We start from the raw sequence: 23,528 nt of genomic DNA, 5'->3' as shown, positions 1-23,528 counted from the left end.
GTTATTTTTAAAGATACTTGGTACTTTCTTTATTTCACCATTGCCATGAATTCGAACTTTTGCACACCTTCCATATGCCCTATCATGACCCTCATCATGATCTTTTTTGTGTTTTTCAGCACTGACATGGAAAGAAAGGCAGAAGAATTGCCTTATCATTTAGAAAGCTCTGCTGACAAGGAGAAATTAAAAGAAGTTCTGTTGTCACAAGATATGTTTAAAGAAATGTACCAAGACAACAGTAAACAGCAGTTAATGAAATACTGGCGTTTCATTGGTGGATACCAAATTGCATCAAAATCTTATTATGATTCTCTGAAGAGATTTATCATGGTATTTATTGTTAAATTTATTCTTTCACTTGTTAGTTTTTTGTGCTAACTCTAAGTAAACCTTTTTTCCTTCTACAAATTTTTCTTCCATTCTGACGAATGGGTCAATGACAACCACTTAGCTAGGCATCCATTTTTGTTTTCAATTGTCAATCTTCTCCAAGATGACTAATTTTTACTTTTTTTGATTGGTCGTAAGTGTTACTTTTATAAATGTGATATTTTTCATTGCAAAGCCATTAATTTGGTCTTCATTGCTAAAAATAGAACATACAGGTAAAGTGAAAATACTTGTCCATTTTTTTAAAAACCATAATTGATATGTTACATGAGTATATTTACAAGGTAAAAATGTTCAGAATGTCAATTTCTACCTATTTTCTATATCTACCAAAATTATTGGATGACTCCATATATATGAGTTATTTCCCTTATATAAAAATGTTGAACAAATTTTAGTATATCATTCTGCTTCTTGTCTTGAAAACTATTTTAGAAAACTGAGGACAACAAAATTCAAGAATTTAAAAAGTTCTGTGGATGAAACTGTCTAAAACAATTGACTGTTTATTAGTGTAAATGCCCTTAAATTATTATTTTGAAAATTATTCTTAATATATCTCCTTCATGTATAGCTCTTACCTAATTGGATACACTTTTGGCCCTTTTTGGTTTTATCAGCTATTTAACATTTCTTTAAGTTTTTGATTTAAGGTAACTGGCGTGTCTAAATGTCCGACAAAGATTTTTCTTAAACTTCTTTAAAAGATTTCTTTGTCAATGTACTTTTAAATTTCAATATACACGGAACTTGTTTTTTTGTTAAAATTCATTGAAATTAATGAAATCGCAGTTATTTTATATGGCTTATGTGGGGAAACTTAATTTTTCCTTATTGAGGAAACATTAACAATAGAATTGGTTAAAATTCAATGAGTGAATTGCTTTATATAAATAATTTTGAAATATCAAATGAAAATAGGGGTCACCAGCCATGTTGTCTTGAAAAATCCCCCAAAACACAAGTTGTCAAATTCAATATAATTATCTGCCTTTGATTTTAAAAGGATTTTTTCTAAAAAAAATTATACACTTAAAGACACTTAATTTTTTGATAGTTTAATCTTGAAATTTCAAGTTTTAGATGTTTCTGTCATAAATTGAATGATACTTGGTAAATATTTTTAAACCCAAAAAGTGTTTTTGCAACATGCCCAATAGGGATGATCAGAACAAGACACCCGATCTACCTTAATGCCAAAATTCCCGTCTATGATTAGGCACAAAACTTTATTTAACATGAATTTTACGTACAATAAACTTGAAGAGAAACTTACAAACAAATATATAACTTTTGAATATCTTGTTTATTACAGGATAACAATTTAACAGAAGTTTTAGACTGGGCTCCCATACAATCAAAAACAGCATCATTCCTGGTCGATATTGGGGAATATGCCATTGCAGAAGACATGTTGAATGAGGTCATTACAACACTAATTGAAAAGTATGGCAAGGATTCTAAAGAGTTATGTGAACCAACTTACTGCATGGTCAATCTTTTGTACAAAAAAGGTAATTACTGGTATGGACTTTTCCATAAAAATGGATTTGGGTGGGGGGGCTGGAAATTTCTATTTTCAACCCTTTCACCGATGAGTCCCGGTTTACCGGGATTTACGCTTCAGACAGCTGACGACGAGTCCCGTTTTACCGGGATCGGAATACCTCTTTTATATTTTCCGCTCAAAACAGTGCAAACACGAGTTATCTTTCTTTGTTGAATACCCGGATGAAAGTGTAAACATGGCGCTTCCGTTTGTTGAAAACCGTGTCAAAATCAGAGGAAATTTACAGAATTTACGAGAATTTAAAATGAGGGAACATTTTTTTTGAAAGAATATGGAAGAATTGAAGCCAAACTAGTATACTTTTTTGACATAAAATGTTGTTTTATGTACAAAACACTTGGAATGGACATCGTTCAGTGTAAGGAATTTGTACAGCCTCATTAAATTTTTCAAAATTTTGCCGTTTTTGGTTAAAAAATTACAATTTTGGGTCAAAAAGTAGAATTTTGAGAATTTCACCTAGATAATGCGGAAAATTTGAAAATTTGAATATTTTATGAAAAAAAATTATCAAAACATGAACAAAACTGTGAACATGGTGTTAGTGAATGAAATAAAGACACAAAATACTACAGACAACTTTTTATTGACATTTATTATGAAGATCTCCCACTTGAGTAATAGTAGCCAGGGAAGCCATCGTCTCAGAGTAGCTTCTGTCTGGGCAGCTATCGGTGAAAGGGTTAAACATGGGTTAATAGTCATTTATGGTTGTATACAAACTTGATGTATGCCAATCTGATTAAAATACAGATCTGTGTGTCCAAGCTTTGCTTTCAATGATCTGAAAATGCTCCATTCTAATTTTTGTTCTAAAGAACTTTAGGGATCCTCTGGTTTTGTCAGATTATTACACACATTCATAAATTTGAAGGCTGAAATTTTATTGGCATAAAATAGAATAGAATAGAAAGTAAAACAGAGTGTTGTTAGATCCTTGTAAGCAAAGCTTATAGACACAGGATCTGTATTTTAAACAGAAAGGATATATACAAAACTACTGAGAAAGTATCAGTGGCGGATCCAACCCCGGAACCCCCCCTTTTTTTTTTTTGACGATCAATGCATTTGAATGGGGACATATAGTTGGAACCCCCCCCCCCTTTATCCTGGGTTGGGAACCCCCCTTTTAAAAATGGCTGGTTCCGCCCCTGAGTATTTTGGTTGTGGTAGAATTTTAGATATCCAGTCCTGCCCTCCCACATCCAATTAAATTTAATAGTCCAATTCAATATGGTAACACTGTGCATGTAGCTTCTGAGTTTGGAATGCTTCAAAGACATCTTGGCCTAAAGATTTTGATGTTTTTTTATTTGGGCCAAATACTACAAATTTCACATAAAATTAAATAGTTGTGATATTACTAGTAATACAAATTCAGGGACCGCGCTGGGCGTCGCCAATGTCGCAATTTGTGATTTTTTATTTCATCTGGCGACAAAATACAGTTGCTGGTGATGTTTCTGGTGCCAACATTTTCCTATGTAAAAATTTTCATTTCTTGACTGTAACGGTAACATATCGATCTTATTTGGTAAAAGTAAAAAAATAAATTGTACGAAATTTTACCTTGCGACAAGTTTATGACTTTGTTTACAACCCCAAGCTTACTAACGGTTACAACAGGTGTCATAATCTGTTGTTACAGGTAATCCGTTTATCGGATGGGTCATTAATGATCATCAACATTAATTCATTCAAATAGAATCGGTCAGTCAGCATTTGTCATTTCATTTGAAGAAATTTTCATACGACAACACAATTTTCAACGTTAACCGTAGTTTCATGAAGAAAACCTAATTGACAGAAAGAAAAAACCATAATCAACATTGTTTTACTTGTATTCCCTAAAATAGTTAATTCAGACGTAATATGTCTTTGCCTGCCCTCACTTTTGATCCATTGTTTGATCACATTTACTTCTACTGCGTATTGTGTATAATCCTCCTTAGAAGGAGCACACCCGAATAAAGAAAGATAACTCAATTTTTATTTAAAGTATTGAAATACCTTCTCAAGATAAGTCTACATACATCTGACTTTAGAATTTATTGTTTAGGAGGTCTTTTGAGTTATGGACAAAGTTAAAAGGGTCTTGGTAGCATGATGGGTAGGGTGCTTTGGTCATCATTTTCTGTATTCTTTATTTTTTATACAAATTTTCACTCGTCTGTATATATCTGAACACCCATTATTCTCTTTTCTTCATTTAAATGCCCATTTTTTCTATTTTTTATTTTTTTAATTTAAAAATATTTTCCCTGTTCTGCAGCATATATACAGACCATAAGCTAATTATAAGGACAGGAACATTGATCATAAATAGTCATTATATAAGTCCCATTAGTCACTGTTTGGAGAAATAAACATTCAAATAAAAACATACAATATGCTGTTTTGTGGAAAAACATATGTTTTGTTTTAAGGATGTTCACTACTCTGTTTCAAAATAACAAGCTTTTTAAAAGACTCTTATTAATTGATAGTATATGAATAAAGGAATTAACTAAAAAAGCAGAAAAAAATGAAGAGTCCGTGTGCTTGTTTTCAAGATATAAGCCTTTGAAAATTTGGCGGGAAATGATTCTCTCTAGATTTTTCTTACATTTAACATTGGCACATTTTTCTTTCAAAAACTAAGAAAAAATAACAAGGATTTTATAAGATTTTCAAATATGGCTTTTTATACTATATGTAATATAAAATATGTAATGAAAAGAAAAGTAGGGGTTAGTGGACAAAATTTTGTAATGGCCAAACAAGGATAAAACAAGAGGATTCTGAAAATCTGGCAAAATATCAAAAACAAGAGGAGCGAACATCCTTAATCTTTATTGTTATATTTTTATTCGTATATATATGAAATACTGACGAAGAAAATAAAAGTACACATATTTTTTCATGTATATAAATCCTTGCAATAACTACCTTAGTGTAACATGTTAAATGATGTACAGTGCAGACTGAGTGCACAAGAAATTTAAATTGAACATGGTTTCAATTTTGGTAGAGGAAATTAAGATTCTAGCTGGCTCTAAAGTTGGCTCCAAGTTTTTTAAACTGGCAACAAAATATAGCAGCTGGCGATTTTTCTTGCTCCCCTGAAAGTAACTTCTTCTTAGCACATCAAATTTATATAAATTATGTGGTATGATCCCTTAATTATGCATTATTGTTGTTTTAATACCAGTTTTGGTCAAATTTTTCAATAATTCTTAACAATTTCAGCATGACTAACTTACAATCTGCACCTCCCTGAAAAGTTCCTTCCGCCCCTTCTCACAGATGTTTTTTTTTCCCAAATCACAAGAAACCTTTAATAATTACAAAGCCTCTCTTACAACACAATAATTCCCCCATCATTAGAATTGTTTTAATCTATTGGCAACCTGCCATTTAAAGATTTGAAAACTAGAATGTCTCAATTGGCAAGATAATGGGTATCTTCCTAGATGCAAACGAGGACCAAAATTTATGCAAGTAAATAAAGTGTTATACAATGTACCTAGTATGAGGGTTTTGTTCTAAATGTGCCTTATATTTTATTACAAAAGGGTCAATATAGGAGGGTCTGGATGGGGGGTCCTCCATTTCTGTATTCTTTAATTTTTTTGGGCCATTTTTCTTTATCTTTAAAATTAACTCTTATTCTGTAAAATTCTCAAGGAAATCATTTTACTTTTGTACATTGAAAGTTACCATACATAATCATACATAAGCTTTTATTTGCCCTCACAAGACATATTTCTGTAATCAGTATTTCATTACCTAATACTTTAATTTTCTATTCTTTTTGCTCAATTTTCTCTGTTCATTAATTTTTTTGGAAATTATTCACCATTCTGTAAACCCTATCCAGACCCTCATATAATACTAATATAACATGTATTCACCTCTTTCTATTTTACAGCCCTGCAGTATGTATATGGAGCACATCCTGGATACAGAGAGTGCTGTGTTAAAGGTTTAAAACTCTCGGACCTCTGTGTGGCAGTGAGTAATATTATATAACAGATTTAAACAAGAAGGGCATATTAATTGTCCAAGAAAATGACATGATTGAGTCTACTCCCATTCTTCAAAATTCTTCTAAAATATAGGGAAACGCATAAAATCTATAAAAAATGAAAGCATTAGATAAGATTAAGAAAATATTTCTTTTTTTCTTTTTCATATTTTATTTAAATCTGTACACTTAAGCTTGTTATACAGGCTCTTATAAATTGTTTCTGTCCATGGGAAGGTCGACTATCCATATATAGTCGACCTTCCCATCGATAGAAACAAGTGCCTGTGATTTGTTATTAATTGAAAAACCTCAAGTACTGGTATCTTATCCTGGCCTTGTTAACATTGGTAAATATGATATATTTATATAAAGCTGTTAGTATTTTTTAGAAATATACACACAAGTATTACATATATAAACAATTTATATGATATATATTAACATGTCAGAAATATCAATTAAGAAGCTAAATATCATTAAGATTATCAAATATGATTATCTGATATAACAAATGCACAGGTTATCAAAAATATAGAGTTTGTATAGTTTTAGTAGTAAAATTCAAAGATATATATTTTGAGTATGTCTGTAGATTTTTAAGCAATCAAAGAGAATTTTTTCAGTTCAAAAGTTCTTTTGTTCGTTTTAATTTTATATTTGCACAGATGAATTTTATAGTATTTTCTCATAAAAGAACCAATTTTAGCATATGGCAATTTTGTTTCAATCTAATAAATTAGATTTAGAAAGTTATGACTTAATGATAATATTGAATTTAATATTTTGCAAAAATTAACAAAAATGCTGATTTGATGAAGATTTCCATCCAAATCTCCTTGGCAATTTTCACCAACCATTTAATTTGACGCCAACTAAAATAATTGACTCCACATGCAGTATTTATTCTATCAATGTAAAACCTCAGTATTATTCATTAATGCTATTTTGTGTATTTTTTGTAATAAATTTTCATATCATGCTACTCGCATGTGATAAAAATTTATTGCTAGGGTAAACATCAACGATGTCATAGGCAAAAGGATGTTTCTGGGCCACACATCATCTCAGGGCTGTTGCCCTTTGATGAGATTGTAGCTGAGAAACACCCTCTCATTTGAAAAACCATTGATAACCTATTAATATTTTTAAATGTAGCAAAATGTTTAATTTTTCTGCAATAGAATCTTTCATTTTATTTTTATGCCCCACCTTGGGGCATTATGTTTTTCGGTCTGTGTGTCCGTTCGTCTGTCCGTCCATTCGTCCGTCCGTTCATCTGTCTGTCCCACTTCAGGTTAAAGTTTTTGGTCAAGGTAGTTTTTGATGAAGTTGAAGTCCAATCAACTTGAAACAAATAGTACACATGTTCCCTATGATATGATCTTCCTAATTTTAATGCCAAATTAGAGTTTTGACCCCAATCTCACGGTCCACTGAACATAGAAAATGATAGTGCGAGTGGGGCATCCCGTGTACTATGGACACATTCTTGTTTTATTTAAGGTACACAAGAAATATTTTTCCAAGGATAAACAATATCTAGGACGTGTTTTATTGTCCTGTGGATACTTTGAAAGAGGAATAAGTTGCTTGGAAGAAGCATTGAAAATGTTTGAGAATATAAACGACCAGCAGGGGTTAGCAGTGGCATTGTATATGTTAGGTGAAAAGAACCAGTATCACAGTGATTTAAGTAAGTGTATTTAATTAAGGTTAAAGGTTGTACTCTCCTCTGTTTCTAAATAACTAGGTTTTTTGAAAGACTGCAATAAATTGATAGTAATTTTAAATAAAGGAACTTAAAAAGCAGAAAAAGTTAAGGTCAATGTCGTTTTGTTTTTTGAGATATAGTCGATTGAAATTGTGCTGATATAAGTAGGGGTTAAGGGGCAAAAGTTTTATTGGCACTACATGGATAAAACTAGAGGATTCGGAATATCTGACAAAAAGTCAAAAAGAAGAGTAGTGAACATTCGTAACATGTAGTGGTACATACAAGTTTGATGATAGGTACTAGTATCACTGTGACAATGATTATAGTTAGTGCATTTAGTTTACTGTAAGCATGCAGTGCATGGAAATGTATGTGTAAGGGGAAAGTAACCAGTATCACAATGATTTCAGTAAACTTGTGTATTTAATCACCATTGTGTCATTGACATCATTGTAGTAAAAAGGGGATAAGATACCATGTGGGAACCAAAAAGGTAAGTCAGCAAAAAACAGATGTAAACATGGCATAACGAAAAACAATAAAACAACAAGCAACGCGAAGTCCACAAAACTTAACACAGGAAAAGTAAGGATTAAGCAACATGATCCTTCCCTAATTCTGTAAACAAACTAAGTTTTCGAGAGCGATTTAATTTTCTCAACTTTTGCCTGGAGAAAAATAATGTGAATACTTAAAACTTGATTCTTTCCTTATTTAAATACTTCATGTAAATTAGAAAATCGTGAAATTAAATCGTAAGATGTTGGATAGAAAGGGTTGAATGCAAAAAATAAGTTGGTTTACAGTATTTGAAGTGAATCTGAGGATACAGCAAGTTTCTGTTCCACTAGCTATTAATGACAACTTCTTTGTTACTATGCATGATGACGAGAGCTGTAGACTATATCTATTTCAACAGGTTTGAAGTTTAAATGTCACTTTGTTACCATGCATGATGGGGTTCAAAGGTTAGATATATCTGTAAAGATCTTGAACCTCATTTAACAAAGAATTCAGTAAAGTAAAGTAAGGATAAATTACACTTCGATTCATAGATGGATTGTTGTTCAAAATCCAGTGGCAAACATTAAGAGCATATCATGTTGAGAACATGTTGATGTGAAATGAATATATATGAATATGAACCCTGCTTTGTTCTAGTCAAGTTGCAATTTTATTGTGCTAGTTCACAAGGTAAGTCTGCAAGAAGACGTGTAGTGTAGAGAAGTAGCAAATACCAATTTTCAAGTATTCAGTTTGATCAGGCCTGGATTGAGTACGAAAAACATTTGTACATTAAAGGAGCTATGCTGAAAAGACACATCGAATTTCCATTTTTCTTGTTTGACAATTGAACAATTGAAGCACATCTGAAGAAGATAATAACTGGTTCATTAGTTGAACTAAGCAATTCTTTTTTTCATCTTTTCTATTTTAAACATAACAAACCTTTTTCAGTAAATTAAGTTTTTCAAAATCCATCTGAATTTCAGCCTCTAGATTCCACACAGAATATCCAAAAAAACTGGTAAAATTGTCGTCTGCTTTCAAAATTTTAGTCCATGTTTATACATTGCTTTAATTTCTCAATATTTAAAAACTTTTTGTACAATTGATTTATTGATTGTCGTTTAACGCCACTTTCAGCACTATTGTACTAATTCATGGCAGTCAGTGTTTATTGGTTGAGGAAACCACTCCTTAAAATTTGTTTATTTGATAATATTTTTTTTTGTTCTTAAACAGGTATACCAACAGAGATGTTTAAGAAATCTATGGGACTATGTTCATCCATGTTTGGTAAATTTCACCTCAACACAGCCAGATGTGCACAGCTGCATGGACAGATGTTATGGAATAATTGGGTAACTTATTAAATTAAATTGAGTGCTGTATTTTACCACTTTTTATGCCCCTGCTTCGGCCGAGGGGGCATTAAGTTTTAACCTTGTCCATCTGTACGTACATTCATCTGTTTGTCTGTCTGTACATCCCAAAATTAGTTTCAGTTCTCTAACTTTAGTTTGCCTCAACCAAATGTTATGAAACTTATACACAATGCCTATTACTACAAAACACAGATCAAGTACGAATTTGGGGGTGTCACTTTTACCGCTCTTGAGTTATGCCCCTTTATAAAGTTATATGCAAGGACGGGCATCATCTGTGTCCCATGGACATATTCTCCATTTATTTGTTTATTGTCAAAGCATTAATTGTCAGTTTGTTTTTTGACTCATGAGTTTGACTATCCCTTTGGTATCTGCTGTCACTCTTTTACCTAACAGATCACAGCCAATGTTATATTAAGGATGTTTGCTCCTCTTGTTTTTTAAATTTTGTCAGATTTTCGGAATCCTCTGATTTTATCCATGTAGTGCCATTAGAAATTTTGCCCACTAACCCCTTCTTTTCTTTCCATAATTTGATTACATATAGTTTAAAATGTCATCTTTAAAAATTTTACAAAATCCTTATTATTTTTTCATGGTTTTTGAAAGAAAAATGGTGCCAATGTTAAGTGCATGAAAAATCTAGAGAGAATTATTTCCTGCCAAATTTTCAATGGCTTATATCTGCAAAACAAGCACACTGACCCTTCATTTTTTTCTGCTTTTTTAGTTTCTTTATTTATATACTATCAATTTATAACAGTCTTTTAAAAAGCTTGTTATTTTGAAACAGAGTAGCAAACATCCTTAATTCATATACCCTCAGTCCTAGTGGCTTGATTGCATTCATCTTGTGTGTCTGTCCATCCTCTTATCTAACAAATATTTTTGGCACACTTTTCTCAGGTATTAGATAACAAAATTACTGCATATTTGGTGAATAGCAGCTTGACAGTGATAGGTTGTTGTGAAGGGCATTAGCTGTCAAATTCATGTTCACCAATTTGACTCAAATTCTCATATGTGGTTTACAACAAACTAAAATGTATACATACCTGTCAACTTATGAAAATGAAAATGCAGGTCATGACCTGCATTGAAGAAGAAAATCTCTGGCCATTAAGTGTACAAATGTTTTTTTAGCTGAATTGAAGTATTTAGGGGACATTTTTTTATATTTTAAATCAAACAGTTTCCAAAACATGTTCACTTGGTTAAGTATTAACTGAAAATAAATAAAAACTTTAATTTTATTTTTTCATTGCATTGATAAGCCTTTGAAATATTAATGTATTATTCTATATCAATTCAAGCCAAGCCATACCCCCTCTTCTTGTTTCATTCATAGTTTTAGATCAATTCGCAAGCCACATGTTTCCAAGTATGCATCAATATGTACACCTTTAGTTATTCCATGACGACAAAGGGGGTTATCATCAACCTTGACTACCCATGAGGGTCTTGCATGGTCAGTTAATTTGTTGATATTAGAATATGATAAAAACATATTGATATGATTTGTTGATATGATTTCCGAAGGAAAAATCTGTTATTGATTTGGGGATGTACGGCGGGCGGGTGGGCGACAACATGAAAACTCTTTGACGAAATCTTTTAAAATTTATATATGTTGTTTCCTGTGACTAAATGAAGGTCAAATTCGATTTTCACCATTTTAGCTTTAATCGTTGTTGAGTTGTAAACCTTTCAATAGCGAAAAGTGATACTTAGAGCGTTGTCCGTGCAATAACTTGATAATGCTTTGATGAAATCTTTTCAAATTTAGATATGTTGTTTCCTGTGACTAAATGAAGGTCAAGTTCGATTTTCACGAATTTAGCTTTTATCGTTGCTGAGTTGTAGACCTTTCAATAGCGAAAAAAGATACTTAGAGCATTTTCCGTGCAATAACTTGATAACACTTTGACGAAATCTTTTCAAATTTAGATATGTTGTTTCCTGTGACTAAATGAAGGTCAAGTTCAATTTTCACAATTTTAGCTTTTATCGTTGTTAAGTTGTAGACCTTCCAATAGCGAAAAGTGATACTTAGAGCATTGTATGGCAATAACTTGATAATGCTTTGACGAAATCTTTTCAAATTTAGATATGTTGTTTCCTGTGACTAAATGAAGGTCAAGTTTCATTTTCACAATTTTAGCTTTTATCATTGTAGAGTTTTAGACTTTTTAAGTAGCCAAAAGTGATATTGAGATTGATTTTTGCATTTCTGAACCTTACAAAAATTAATTTATTTTTTTACTTGATCCTGTTTGGGGGTCCAGATTTGCAAATATCATTTTCATGCAGGAAAATCCGGTTTGCTGTCACCCTGACTGCCTCTTGTTTTTTAATTGGTCTAAGGTAGAAAAATGATAGAAAGTAACATTCCAGTAGCAGATCAAGAAATTTTCATAAGAGGGGCCCACTGACTGCCATAAGATGGGCCCGCTTAGTCGTGCTTCAGTGATTCCCTAAATAATCAACCAAATTTTTCCCACAAATGGGGGGCCCAGGCACCCTGGCCCCCCCTAAATCCGCCTCTGTATTCTGATATGTATTTGCATTCAATTTGCCTTAGATTTAATCTTTATACAAAAAAAAAAACATAAACTTAAGGAGTATATTGTGAAAGGTGGCAAAAAAGGGGGAGTAACTCAATTTTTTTTGTCAAACAACTTTGAAATACACAAATTATGACCTTAAGCTAAGTTATTTGGTGTTAATTAACAGTGTGTTTGACACCAAAGTTATTGAGTGAAGCCATCCACTTAATGGGTCACTTAATTTGACAGTTTACACAGCTAGCTGAACTTTCTGTTCAGGAAGAATTATGAATTTGTCAGTATTTCAAAGGAAAATCACTAATGAAATCAGTCTAAAGGCTCAAGAATCCGGGGTAAAAACAGGTCATTTTCAGAATTCCTAGGTCATTTAACAACCCGGCAGGTATTTAAAAAATTCGTAAGGGTTCCGCGGAACCCAGTGTCTCGCCTACTTTTGCTGTTAATCGCAGGCTCAACAAAAATGAGGAAAAAAATGAATAAAAATATTCCTTTCTATACCATCTTTTGATTGTTAGTAGCTTCTGTCCAAGTTTGGTACAAATCCAGGATAGTTTATGAATCTAATAAATGTTTTAAAAACTTAAACTGCAGACTGTATGTAATGTTAACTGGAAGAAAAACTAAGTCCATTTATAAGTAAAATACGGAAAAAATTGAACAAAATTTGAACAAAATTTCCTTCTAGATACTAGCTTTTAATCATAAACAAGCTTCTGTCCAAGTTTGGTACAAATCCAGGATAGTTTAAGAAAGTTGCTAAAATTTTAAAAACTTTAACCACAGAGTGAATGTAATGTTAACTGGCAGAAAAACTAAGTCCATTTATAAGTAAAATACGGAAAAAATGGAATATTTTTTTTACAAAATTTACTTCTGGATACTATCTTTTAATCATAAACAAGCTTCTTTCCAAGTTTGGTAGAAATCCAGGATAGTTTAAGAAAGTTATTAAAATTTCAAAAACTTTAACCACAGAGTGAATGTAATGTTTCTTGGCAGAAAAACTAAGTCCATTTATAAGTAAAATACAGAAAAAAATGGAATTTTTTTTTTACAAAATTTACTTTTGAATATTATCTTATGATCATAAACAAGCTTCTGTCCAAGTTTGGTAGAAATCCAGGATAGTTTAAGAAAGTTATTAAAATTTCAAAAACTTTAACCACAGAGTGAATATTTGTGGACGCCGCCGACGACGACGACGCCGACGGAATGTAGGATCGCTATGTCTCGCTTTTTCGACAAAAGTCGAAGGCTCGACAAAAATTCCGGGGTGAGGGTTGAAATTTACGAGTGTCACCCGCAAGATACGGGTCAGTTGACAGGTATGTGTATATCTAAATTACAAAAAATCTAAAATAAACAATTAATAATACATGGACTCGATAATATGTATCATCATTTTGTGTGTAATTTAGTGTACACCCCATCTAATTAACCATCGGGATCCCGGATGACCTTTGAAGACTGGCGACAATCATATAACCCGATATAAACATAAACATAAATATAAATAGATAGCATTCACATGCAATTGGATTTTTCTAGGTATGTTTGATTTCATATTGTAGGTTAAAAAGTATGTTTATCATCGTTTTTTTTACCTGTACAAGAATGATTTTTTGAGGATCGAATCAGTCAACCAAATGGTTCATCCTTGTTTCACTTTCAATGTTGACATTCTTTTCCTTTTAATAGCTGAATACATGCCTAATCCATCTCCAGCTAAGCGGTTGAATTGAAGGTCACATGAATACAGATTCAATGAGGTTGAATTATTCACTTGCAAGTGAATAATTCACCAGCAATGTTTCTTAGCTTATTTTGACAAAATTGAACCAAACTGGATGCTCAAGCGAATTATATTTCATTATTTCACTTTCATTAATAATTGAACAAACAAAAAAAATCATGTTTTCCTTTTTTTTATATCTCGTAGCTAAAACCCTTTAAGTGTGAGCCCTTTTCAAATCAAGACACCAACTTTCCGTTTTGTTGATGCTTTGAATTTTTCAATATGTTAAATGAACTTAATTTTGTCGTCACACATTTCTCCAGTACTTTATATTTGGGGAGCAGCCTTGAGGTGATGAGTTGTAAAGTTTGAATAGTTTTCAGATCTGCCAGGCACCTGCTTCCAGTTATCCAATACTTTGAATTTTTCAGTATGTTAAATGAAATTAAAATTTTGGTCACTTTTTTCTCAAGAAGTACAGTAACTGAACATCATGATTTGATATTTCGTCAGCAGCTTTGTAGTGTTGAGTTCCAGGTTGGAGTGCTTATCTGGTCTGCCAGACACCTTTTTCATGTTTTCTGATACTTTGAACTACTAGTTACGCATCCATTTCAATGTTATATCCTGCAATAGTCTACTTTTTATGCCCCCGCTGTAGCAGAGGGGGCATTAAGGTTTACCTGTATGTCCCGAAATTGGTTTCCGTTCTCTAACTTTTGTTTGCCTCTACCAAATGTTATGAAACTTATACACAATGCTTATAATGACAAAACTCAGTTCAAGTTCGAATTTGGGTGGCTTCACATTTTTTCAGGAGTTATACCCCTTTATAACATTATTTGCAAGCAGGGGCATCATCTGTGTCCAAGGGACACCTTCTCCATTTATTTTTTCAAAATACAGGTGTACATTTTGAAATTTGATACTGTATATTCAGAAATGATTGCTTACTTTTTTTTTATTTTTGTGCATGTTGAAAAATGAACTATATGGTATGGGTTTTTCTCATTGTTGAAGGCTGTACCATTGCCTATAACTGCTTACATCCACTTTTTTTGAACTTTGGTGGATAGTTGTCGCACTGGCAATCATACCTCATCTCCTTATTTTTATATATTATATATGTGAAATTAATTATTACAATTTCAGGAAATATTGCAAACAAATAACGTTATCAAATCACATCCCATCGCATTTTTCACAATAATAAAAACATCATAATAATTCTGAATTGATAGCATTTTTTGGGATAATTTTTTTTTTAATTTGCAGACAACCAATCGTAAACCAGAATTCCTGGAAAACTGTCTTGTTTTGTATCAACAAGAAGTGGAGATTTTATGTGAAGTTCAAGGTGACCTTCATCCAAACACAGTACGTTCTAGAGAAGATGTCATTATAATCCTGCAGAGTCTTGGTCGAGATGAAGAAGCTAAAAAATATCAAGATCAACAACCAAAGGAACACTCTGCTCTTTAGAACTGTTCTCATTGAGGTTCATGTATTTTTAATTGTTTCTTTTGGACTTTTTTTAACTTTAATATATGTTTTAGTATACTATAAATCAAATATGAGAATTTTGGTCAAATCAGTGAACCTGAATTTGACAGCTAATGCCCCCTAATTGTCAAAAAAAAAAGAAAAAGTCTCTTCAGATTTTTTGGAAATAGAAAAAAGAAAAATATCAACTTATTTTGTTAGACTAGGGGCTTCAGAAATTAAATGCAAATTCATAACTTTGAAAAAGCTAATTGCTAAAAAAATTCAAATTTGACATCATAAGGAGCATAGAGAAGGTTTTTCATTTACGATATTAATTCATATTATTAAACGATATGAATCAGTAAAAAAATATATTCTGCACCTGATCTTTGTGAAAGACTTACTGAAATCTCAGAATTGATGCAGAAAAATCATGACAAATGAGCCTTCTGTGCATGACCCTATGGTACACCTAGGTGTGACCAAACTTAGGCGATATGAAATCTGCAATAAGGTTATAATTAGGAAAAACATGAATATGTGTACAGTATAGGACACCATGCCAAAATCACATTTCCATGTCCAATCTGGCTACAAAATCTGGAACAAACCCTCCTTTGGCATATATTTTAGAAATGTAATAATCAGGACGTAATGAACATGTGAACTAAGTATCAAGTCCATGTGACTACAACTTAATTGTAATCTACCATTAATCAAATCTTTAACCTAATATGTGACACATGGGGAAACAGACGGACAGACACACAGACTGGAAAACAATATGCCCTTCTTATGTAGGCAGGGAATTAAAATAAGTCCCCAAGAAATTAGTGAATTTATAAGATTGACCTCTGCAAATAGGTTGAATGTTAGTTTGTTGGTATATTTAAGGCCACCTTAATTATTGTTAGTTTGTTGGTATATTTAAGGCCACCTTCATTATTGTTAGTTTGTTGATATATTTAAGGCCACCTTCATTATTATTTGTTTGTTTGTGTTTAAAGCCACCTTTATTACACTAGGCTATATATATCATGGCAGCAAGCTGTTATTGATGGAGGAACCTGGACAGAAGCAGGACCTTTGGCCGGAAAACTGGCAATCCTAGTCAATTAAGATCGAAGTTGAACCCACCTTACCAAGAGCAAATTTTGAACTGTAGATGAATTACTTTCACAACATAGCAACTGTGGTACCTTTTACTTTTATTCAATCTGATTTGCTTTTAGTATAACATCTTTTACAAACAATATACACGATTCTGAATTTAAAAACGGGCAATTTTATTTGTATGCATTTATATTTTGTTGGCAAAAAAAGTTTGTTGGAACTTATTGGAGTTTAACTAGTGACCTCTAATTGTATATTTATCAAACCTTCAAATTTTTCAAAATACTAAGTATTTTCTACCCCAGGAAAAGATTGCCTTAGCTTTCAGAATTTTGGATCTTCAGTGCTCTTTAACTTTGCTCTTTATTTGGCCTTTTTAACTCTTTCGATTGGAGCATCACTTATTGGTCTTGAAGACGAAACGCGCATCTGGCATACAAAATTTTAAGACTGGTTTGTGTGATAAGTTTATTAGTTAACTTTTGGAACTCTGTGGCTGCGTTCTTAAACTTTTCAGATAAGAAAATCTACTAATTAGTTTGATGTCAGTGTTAGTCAGATAAAAACAATAAGGTGGATTTTCAATTTTTTTTAATTAGCACAACAGCTTTAAGGTACAAAAAAAAGCACACGAAATGCACAAAAATAAAAGGAAGATTTACAGATAAAAGCAGAATTGGTAAAAAGTCTAATAATATGATACATGTTTAAATAAGACAAAAAATGAAAAGAAAAGATTTAACAGACACAAAAGCAGAAATTGTAAAAGTCTAATACTATGATAAGATATCCTTTAAGATGTATATCCATTTATTTATCGACGACTCCATATACCTTACTACACATATTGAACACGATCATGCACTTGATTATAACCAATTGTTATTTTCTTAAATCAATTACTTATATAATGATTATTGTGCAGTTATATAAGCATTTGCTTTGACAACATCGAAATAATATACAGAGTTCTGTATAATCCATTTTATCACAATACTTGAACACTGTATTTTTTCAACTTCTTTTTGTACCTGCATGTTTATACTTATATGTTGAAGACATTTGTAAAACACTAGTATGTCTCTAGGGGCACAACATTTTTTTTGTTGGTAAAATTATTACAAAACATGATTATTTATAAGCAATCGGTACCAGTAGGGAAACTGGGAAATTTTTTGTTATATAAAGATCTGTGATATTTACTTTTTTTTCTTGTTGATATTTTGCAACATTTATATTTTGAATATTTTACACATATGATAACTTATATTATAAACTTTTATAAAGATAATTAAAATACAGATGTTGTGTCCACTATCCATTCTAATTTCTGTTTTAATGACCTTTCTGCACCCTAAGGTTTTTCTGTAATGATACACACCTTCGAAAATTAGACAAACATTAATTGATTTAAAAGTTATCAGAACAGAAAGTAAAACAAAGTCTTGTCAGATCCTTGAAAGCGAAGGGTAGACAGACAATATTTTTATCTTAGTCAAATTGAACTTTGAACTTTTATTTACAAGCAGCATTAATTCACCATTGAAAATTCATTAAATGTCTTGCACTAAAAGCTCAAGTGGATTTTGTCATTTTGTCCTGTCCGACTCATGTCCACCTAAATTTAATGTCATAGCTTGTAAAAATATTGTCCTGGTACTTGGAAAGCAAACTCGTGTCCACTCAAATTTAATCTCATAGTTTTTAAAAATATTGAAACGGGATGATCTTTGAAATTTATTTCAATTTAAAGACACCTGTTAAGGTAGCTGGGGTGTCTTCCTCCATATTGGATTTTGAAATAGCAGATATCAATCGTTCTAGATTTAAGATGAAATGTGCAAATTTCGAGAGTAGTATGTAATTCATGTGTAAGACTGGTCATGTTAATATAGAAAATGATGTGTTTTATCATATTTACGGCTGTATTTTACAAAAAACAGAATATTTTTGTTTGATTCACTTTTCCCAACTTTGCCACATAAGGGTAGATAACTCATATATAAGGGGACATAACTCAGATAAAGTAACTTTTATAATAGAATGTGTTGTGAATTTACCTATTTTATTATATAGCAAGAAAACTAGTCCTGTGACCCCATTTTTTTCTTTTTCTTATCTGAAAGCATATTATTCGAGCTATCTTCTCATGTTTTGTCTTAAAATTCTATGGTGTAGTTTTCTTTATATCACACAAAATTGGGTTTTCCATGCATAATCTATACAAAATCTGACAATTTGGCACAACCTGTAGCGTGATAAAAAGCCAGGTGACCCATACTTTTTTGTATTTTTGAAAAAAGCATGACATAAACTACATTTTGGTAAATTATTAAAAATTCTATGGATTTTAATTTAGACCCCTATCTACTTTTAAGTGGATTTTGCCATTTCATCCTGTCCACCTGCCAGCTCATGTCTACATATATTAAGTGTCATTCCGTTTAAAATATTGTCTGACCTGGAAAGCCAGCTCATGTCCACAGATATTAAGTGTCATTCCGTTTAAAATATTGTCTGACGTGGAAAGCCAGCTCATGTCCACAGATATTTAGTGTCATTCCGTTTAAAATGTTGTTCGACGTGGACAGCCAACTCACATGTCAACTCAAATTTAATGTCATAGCTTGTAAAAATATTGTCCAAGTACTTTGAAATCCCACTCGTGTCCACTCATATGTATTGCAATATCTTGTAAAAGTATTGAAACTGGAGGATGTTAAAAATTTATCACAATTTAAGGACAACTGTTTCAAACATGAAAAAAAAAGACATACTAATTTTATTGAAGACAAAGCAATCCTCTCAATTAGCCTTTTTCAGATTAGTTCATAGTCAAAACTTTAAATGCAGATTCTAGAAAGTGACCCAAATTCAAATGACAAAAACAATCAGAGATCAGGTTTAAATAAAAATTATTATGCCTTTAAAAAAAAAAACAAAATCATGATAAGATTTTAAGGTCTGATTGAAAAATTATGATTTCAAAATTTATAAATTTTCATAAATCACTCACTAACCATCTCAGACCTTTCAGGTCCTTTGGCTATAAAGATCAAAATTAGTTTAAGGTTTGGCCTAGTGTCATTGTGTCTACAAAACAAATGGCTTGTGTTGCTGGATATATTGTTGGTTAAATCCATAAATAACAAAACTTTATACTTGGCAATCATCATTCTGATAATGAACTTTCAATGCTGTATTTAAATTGAGTGTAATACTAGCACACCATTCAGGATGCATTTATCTCTTGTAATATGTGTGTATTTATCCTGAAATAAACTGGTATCCTGCTTGTGGGATGTGTGTAAAATGTTGGGAAAGAGATAATTTATTTGTACTGGCTAGGAAATAAGTAAAATGGGGGTGAGCCTGGCTTTTCTTCCTATATATACTTACAAAATGTTGTTTGTCGTACATAATAACATTGTTTTCCAAAAATTTAGACATATTGGGCATAAATAATTAACATATATTGGACATGCTTTGAATATATAATATTATATATGTAATAGAAAAGATATATTATACTGTAAAGATAATTTTTTTTCAATGAACATGATTATCTTCAATTAATCTTATTAAAAAAAAACGATGTGAATTTCATGTGAAACTTTAGTGAACTACAATCAGTTACATGTGCAATTACCTTTTGGAATAATTTTATTTATTATACTTCATGTCAAAATGCCAGATTTTGATTGGTTAATACGAGGGAGACAATTTACTCTATCCCATGACAAATACTCTATTACCCTTCACGGAGACGCTTGCTCAAGCGTGCGCTTATAGTTTATTACTTTAAATTTGAAATTTAATAGACAGTAATAACAGAACATTCGAATCAGTATAATAAATTAAATAACACATATCTGAGAGGGTGATAGAGCAGATTGTTACCCCTCGAAAAGACATTGTCAACCTTGGCTTTGCCTCAGTTGACAATGTTTTCTCGGGGTAACAATCTGCTCTATCACCCTCTCAGCTATGTTTTATTCATATAGTGTGCTACAAATGTTAACTAGACAATCAAATGCATGTAAAATCTCAGGGCACTCTCAAGATAATTGTACAAAAACTTTACAATCATTGAAATTTGTTTACTAGTATAGCTATATATATTTACTTAAGATTTATATTGTAAGGTATAATACACATTATCTGTGATTATTGCTATTGATTTTTTTCCCCAATATACAATGATATTTATATATTTATCACTGTTTTCTTAAATTTTGCTTTGATCTTTTTGTGAGATAATTTTCCATATCAAGCTACATTGTACTGGACTGAGAATGGTTTTTCTCAGTTGAGTAGTGTGAGAACATGATGACGTCATAAGCTTATGTCATTGATGATTCCTAGGAAAATAGTGGTAAACAGTTATCCTATTGGCTTTAAACTCTAGGAAGTTTCTCGACAAATTTTTATTAAGGTTTGGAAGGTACATTGGCATTATTTTTTACATCAAACCCACCACCTTAAAAAACTTTTTTATTTTTTACATCAAACCCACCACCTTAAAAAACTTTTTTATTTTTTACATCAAACCCACCACCTTAAAAAACTTTTTTATTTTTTACATCAAACCCACCACCTTAAAAAACTTTTTTTATTTTTTACATCAAACCCACCACCTTAAAAAACTTTTTTATTTTTTACATCAAACCCACCACCTTAACAAACTTTTTTATTTTTTACATCAAACCCACCACCTTAAAAAACTTTTTTAATGAAAATATTGTTATTTTATTGAATTTGTGAAGTAAAAATCCTGGCCCATACTATTTTTTTGTGATAAAAATGTTGTATATTAAATAGCAGTAAGTTGTTAGAGCATTTTCTGTAGACATTATATTTTTTTAGGAATTTGAAAAGATTATATAAGTTAGGAAACTGATTTCAGTAATGTTTCTTTTTAACAATGTTTTAACCAGAAAATGTCAATAACCTATGACCACCAATTTATTTTTGAAATATATGTACTTGTTTTTTTATACAAATATACATTTTTATTATTTTACTTTTTATTTATCATAAATATTTTGTTTGTTTTTATACATTGAATCAGACTAAAATGAATAGAGAAATATAATAATATGTAGATTTCTGTCCATTACTGTCTGTTATTGCATGGTGTAGTTATCCATTAAATATTGATGTGAAACCATGGAAATACTGTAGTGTTAACATTGATGTGCAACCATGGAAATACTGTAGTGTTAACATTGATGTGCAACCATGGAAATACTGTAGTGTTAACATTGATGTACAACCATGGAAATACTGTAGTGTTAACATTGATGTACAACCATGGAAATACTGTAGTGTTAACATTGATGTGCAACCATGGACATACTGTAGTGTTAACATTGATGTGCAACCATGGAAATAATGTAGTGTTAACATTGATGACCAACCATTGAAATACTGTTAATATTGATAAATATTGCTAATGTTGATGTTCAATCATGGAGGTACTGTTAAGATTGATTTGCAACCATGGAAGTACTGTTAATATTGATGTTTAATCATGGAAGTACTGTGAATATGTATGTACAACCATGGAAATACTGTTGATCATAATTTATGTGCAACTATGGAAATACTGTAACTATTGATGTGCAACCTTGAAAATACTGTTAATATTGATGTGCAACCGTGGAAATACTGTTAACCTTGATGTGCAATAGTATATATTTGTTATATACATACTACACATTGTATTAATATTTATTGTTTTGTGACACATTTCTCATATGTCACATGTCACCTGACCATAGGTTTTCATCATAGTGAGGGTGTCAAAATGGAAAAGTGAAAATATTTTAACTGGAAATATGTTAAAATCTTTTCAATTGGTTGATTCACTGTTAGAGAGGTTAGACAGATGAATAGAAAAATGTCACATGCTATGACTTTCTAACTCTCCACTTTGAAACAGTCTCTATTTCAAAACTTCTGTATGATAATGGGAGTAAAATATGATGTTTACCATAATGAGAGTTTAATCATGTAAAAAAAGGATATTTTCACTAATCCTGTATATTCTACTATGGTCAATGTTTACCCACATCATATAAAAATAAGAAGATGTAGTATGATTGCCAATAAAACAACTTTCCACAATAGACCAAATGACACAGAAATTAACAACTATAGGTCACCGTACGGCCTTCAACAATGAGTAAAACCCATACTGCATTGTCAGCTGTATTAGTTCTTTTACTATTAACTACTTACTATCTATTTGTGTATGTGTATTATTGACTTCTTTTTATTTTATAAACATTGAAAATAGGGGCTTGGCATTTTTTCTAGTTTTTTGCTGTTGCTTTTCTTTAAAGGGGAGGGGTAATTGAAAAAAAGTTCATTTGTTTATGGAAAACTTTTGACAAGTTGAAAAAAATGTTGTTACATTGCTAACAATTAACTTATTATGTTGATTTCTATCCAGGATCTTAAAGGATTTTAATGTTTTTTTATACAAGTGTATATATTTATTTACAATCAGGGAATACATTCAAGTTTGAGCAGAAGCTCAGGTTTTTACTTCAATGTATTAATTATCTGTTTCTATTATTGTTAGTATTTGATATTTTCATTTCATTTTCTGTTATAAATAAACTTTATCTTTTTAACTTTATTTTTGTGTATATGAAGAAAAGGAGACATAGGTTATACATCAGTGAGACAGCTACCAAAAGACAAAATAACCTTAATTATGTTAGGTAATTGTTTACTAGAGCAACATACTGTCTTTCACAATATACATGTGTCTATGTAATATGTCAAGCTCCAAATCATCCTGAGTCTGAAAAAATTGTGAATAATTTAAACAGAAACAAGATGTGCCATAAAAAAGATGCAGAATATACCAAAGGTACATTAAAAACTCAAAAGTCCAAGAGAAACTGATAAAACTTTGGCAAAAATGAATCTTAAATTTGTTTATTTGGCAAAACAAAGTAGTGGTTTGGTAATTGAAGGATACCGTATTTAGCAGTGTTTAGGACGCAGTTTTTAAAGTCTACTTCACTGAAAAACCAT

General features: G+C 31.3%; 1 protein-coding gene and 1 long non-coding RNA gene across 3 annotated transcripts in view; both read left to right on the top strand.

The window, feature by feature from the left end:
- LOC127718251 (TPR repeat-containing protein DDB_G0287407-like) overlaps positions 1-17,680 on the top strand; it is a 38,823-nt gene extending 21,143 nt beyond the window's left edge. For both annotated transcript variants that reach the window (XM_052224246.1, XM_052224247.1), the window contains exons 14-19: positions 120-333; positions 1,709-1,907; positions 5,874-5,956; positions 7,476-7,665; positions 9,433-9,551; positions 15,156-17,680. In XM_052224246.1, the coding sequence (XP_052080206.1) occupies positions 120-333; positions 1,709-1,907; positions 5,874-5,956; positions 7,476-7,665; positions 9,433-9,551; positions 15,156-15,362 (1,012 nt within the window). In that variant the 3' untranslated portion in view covers positions 15,363-17,680. The remainder of the gene's footprint in view (positions 1-119; positions 334-1,708; positions 1,908-5,873; positions 5,957-7,475; positions 7,666-9,432; positions 9,552-15,155) is intronic.
- A 3,513-nt stretch (positions 17,681-21,193) lies between these two features.
- On the top strand, positions 21,194-23,119 carry LOC127718252 (uncharacterized). Its single transcript, XR_007989662.1, has 2 exons — positions 21,194-21,874; positions 21,956-23,119. It is a non-coding gene; the product is annotated as an uncharacterized LOC127718252 (long non-coding RNA).
- The last annotated feature ends 409 nt before the right edge of the window (positions 23,120-23,528 follow it).

Source organism: Mytilus californianus, unplaced genomic scaffold (genome assembly GCF_021869535.1).
Source record: "Mytilus californianus isolate M0D057914Y unplaced genomic scaffold, xbMytCali1.0.p SCAF_10, whole genome shotgun sequence".
NCBI lineage: Eukaryota > Metazoa > Mollusca > Bivalvia > Mytilida > Mytilidae > Mytilus > Mytilus californianus.
Note: the sequence above shows the minus strand (reverse complement) of the source record. Positions and strands in the feature narration are given on the sequence as shown.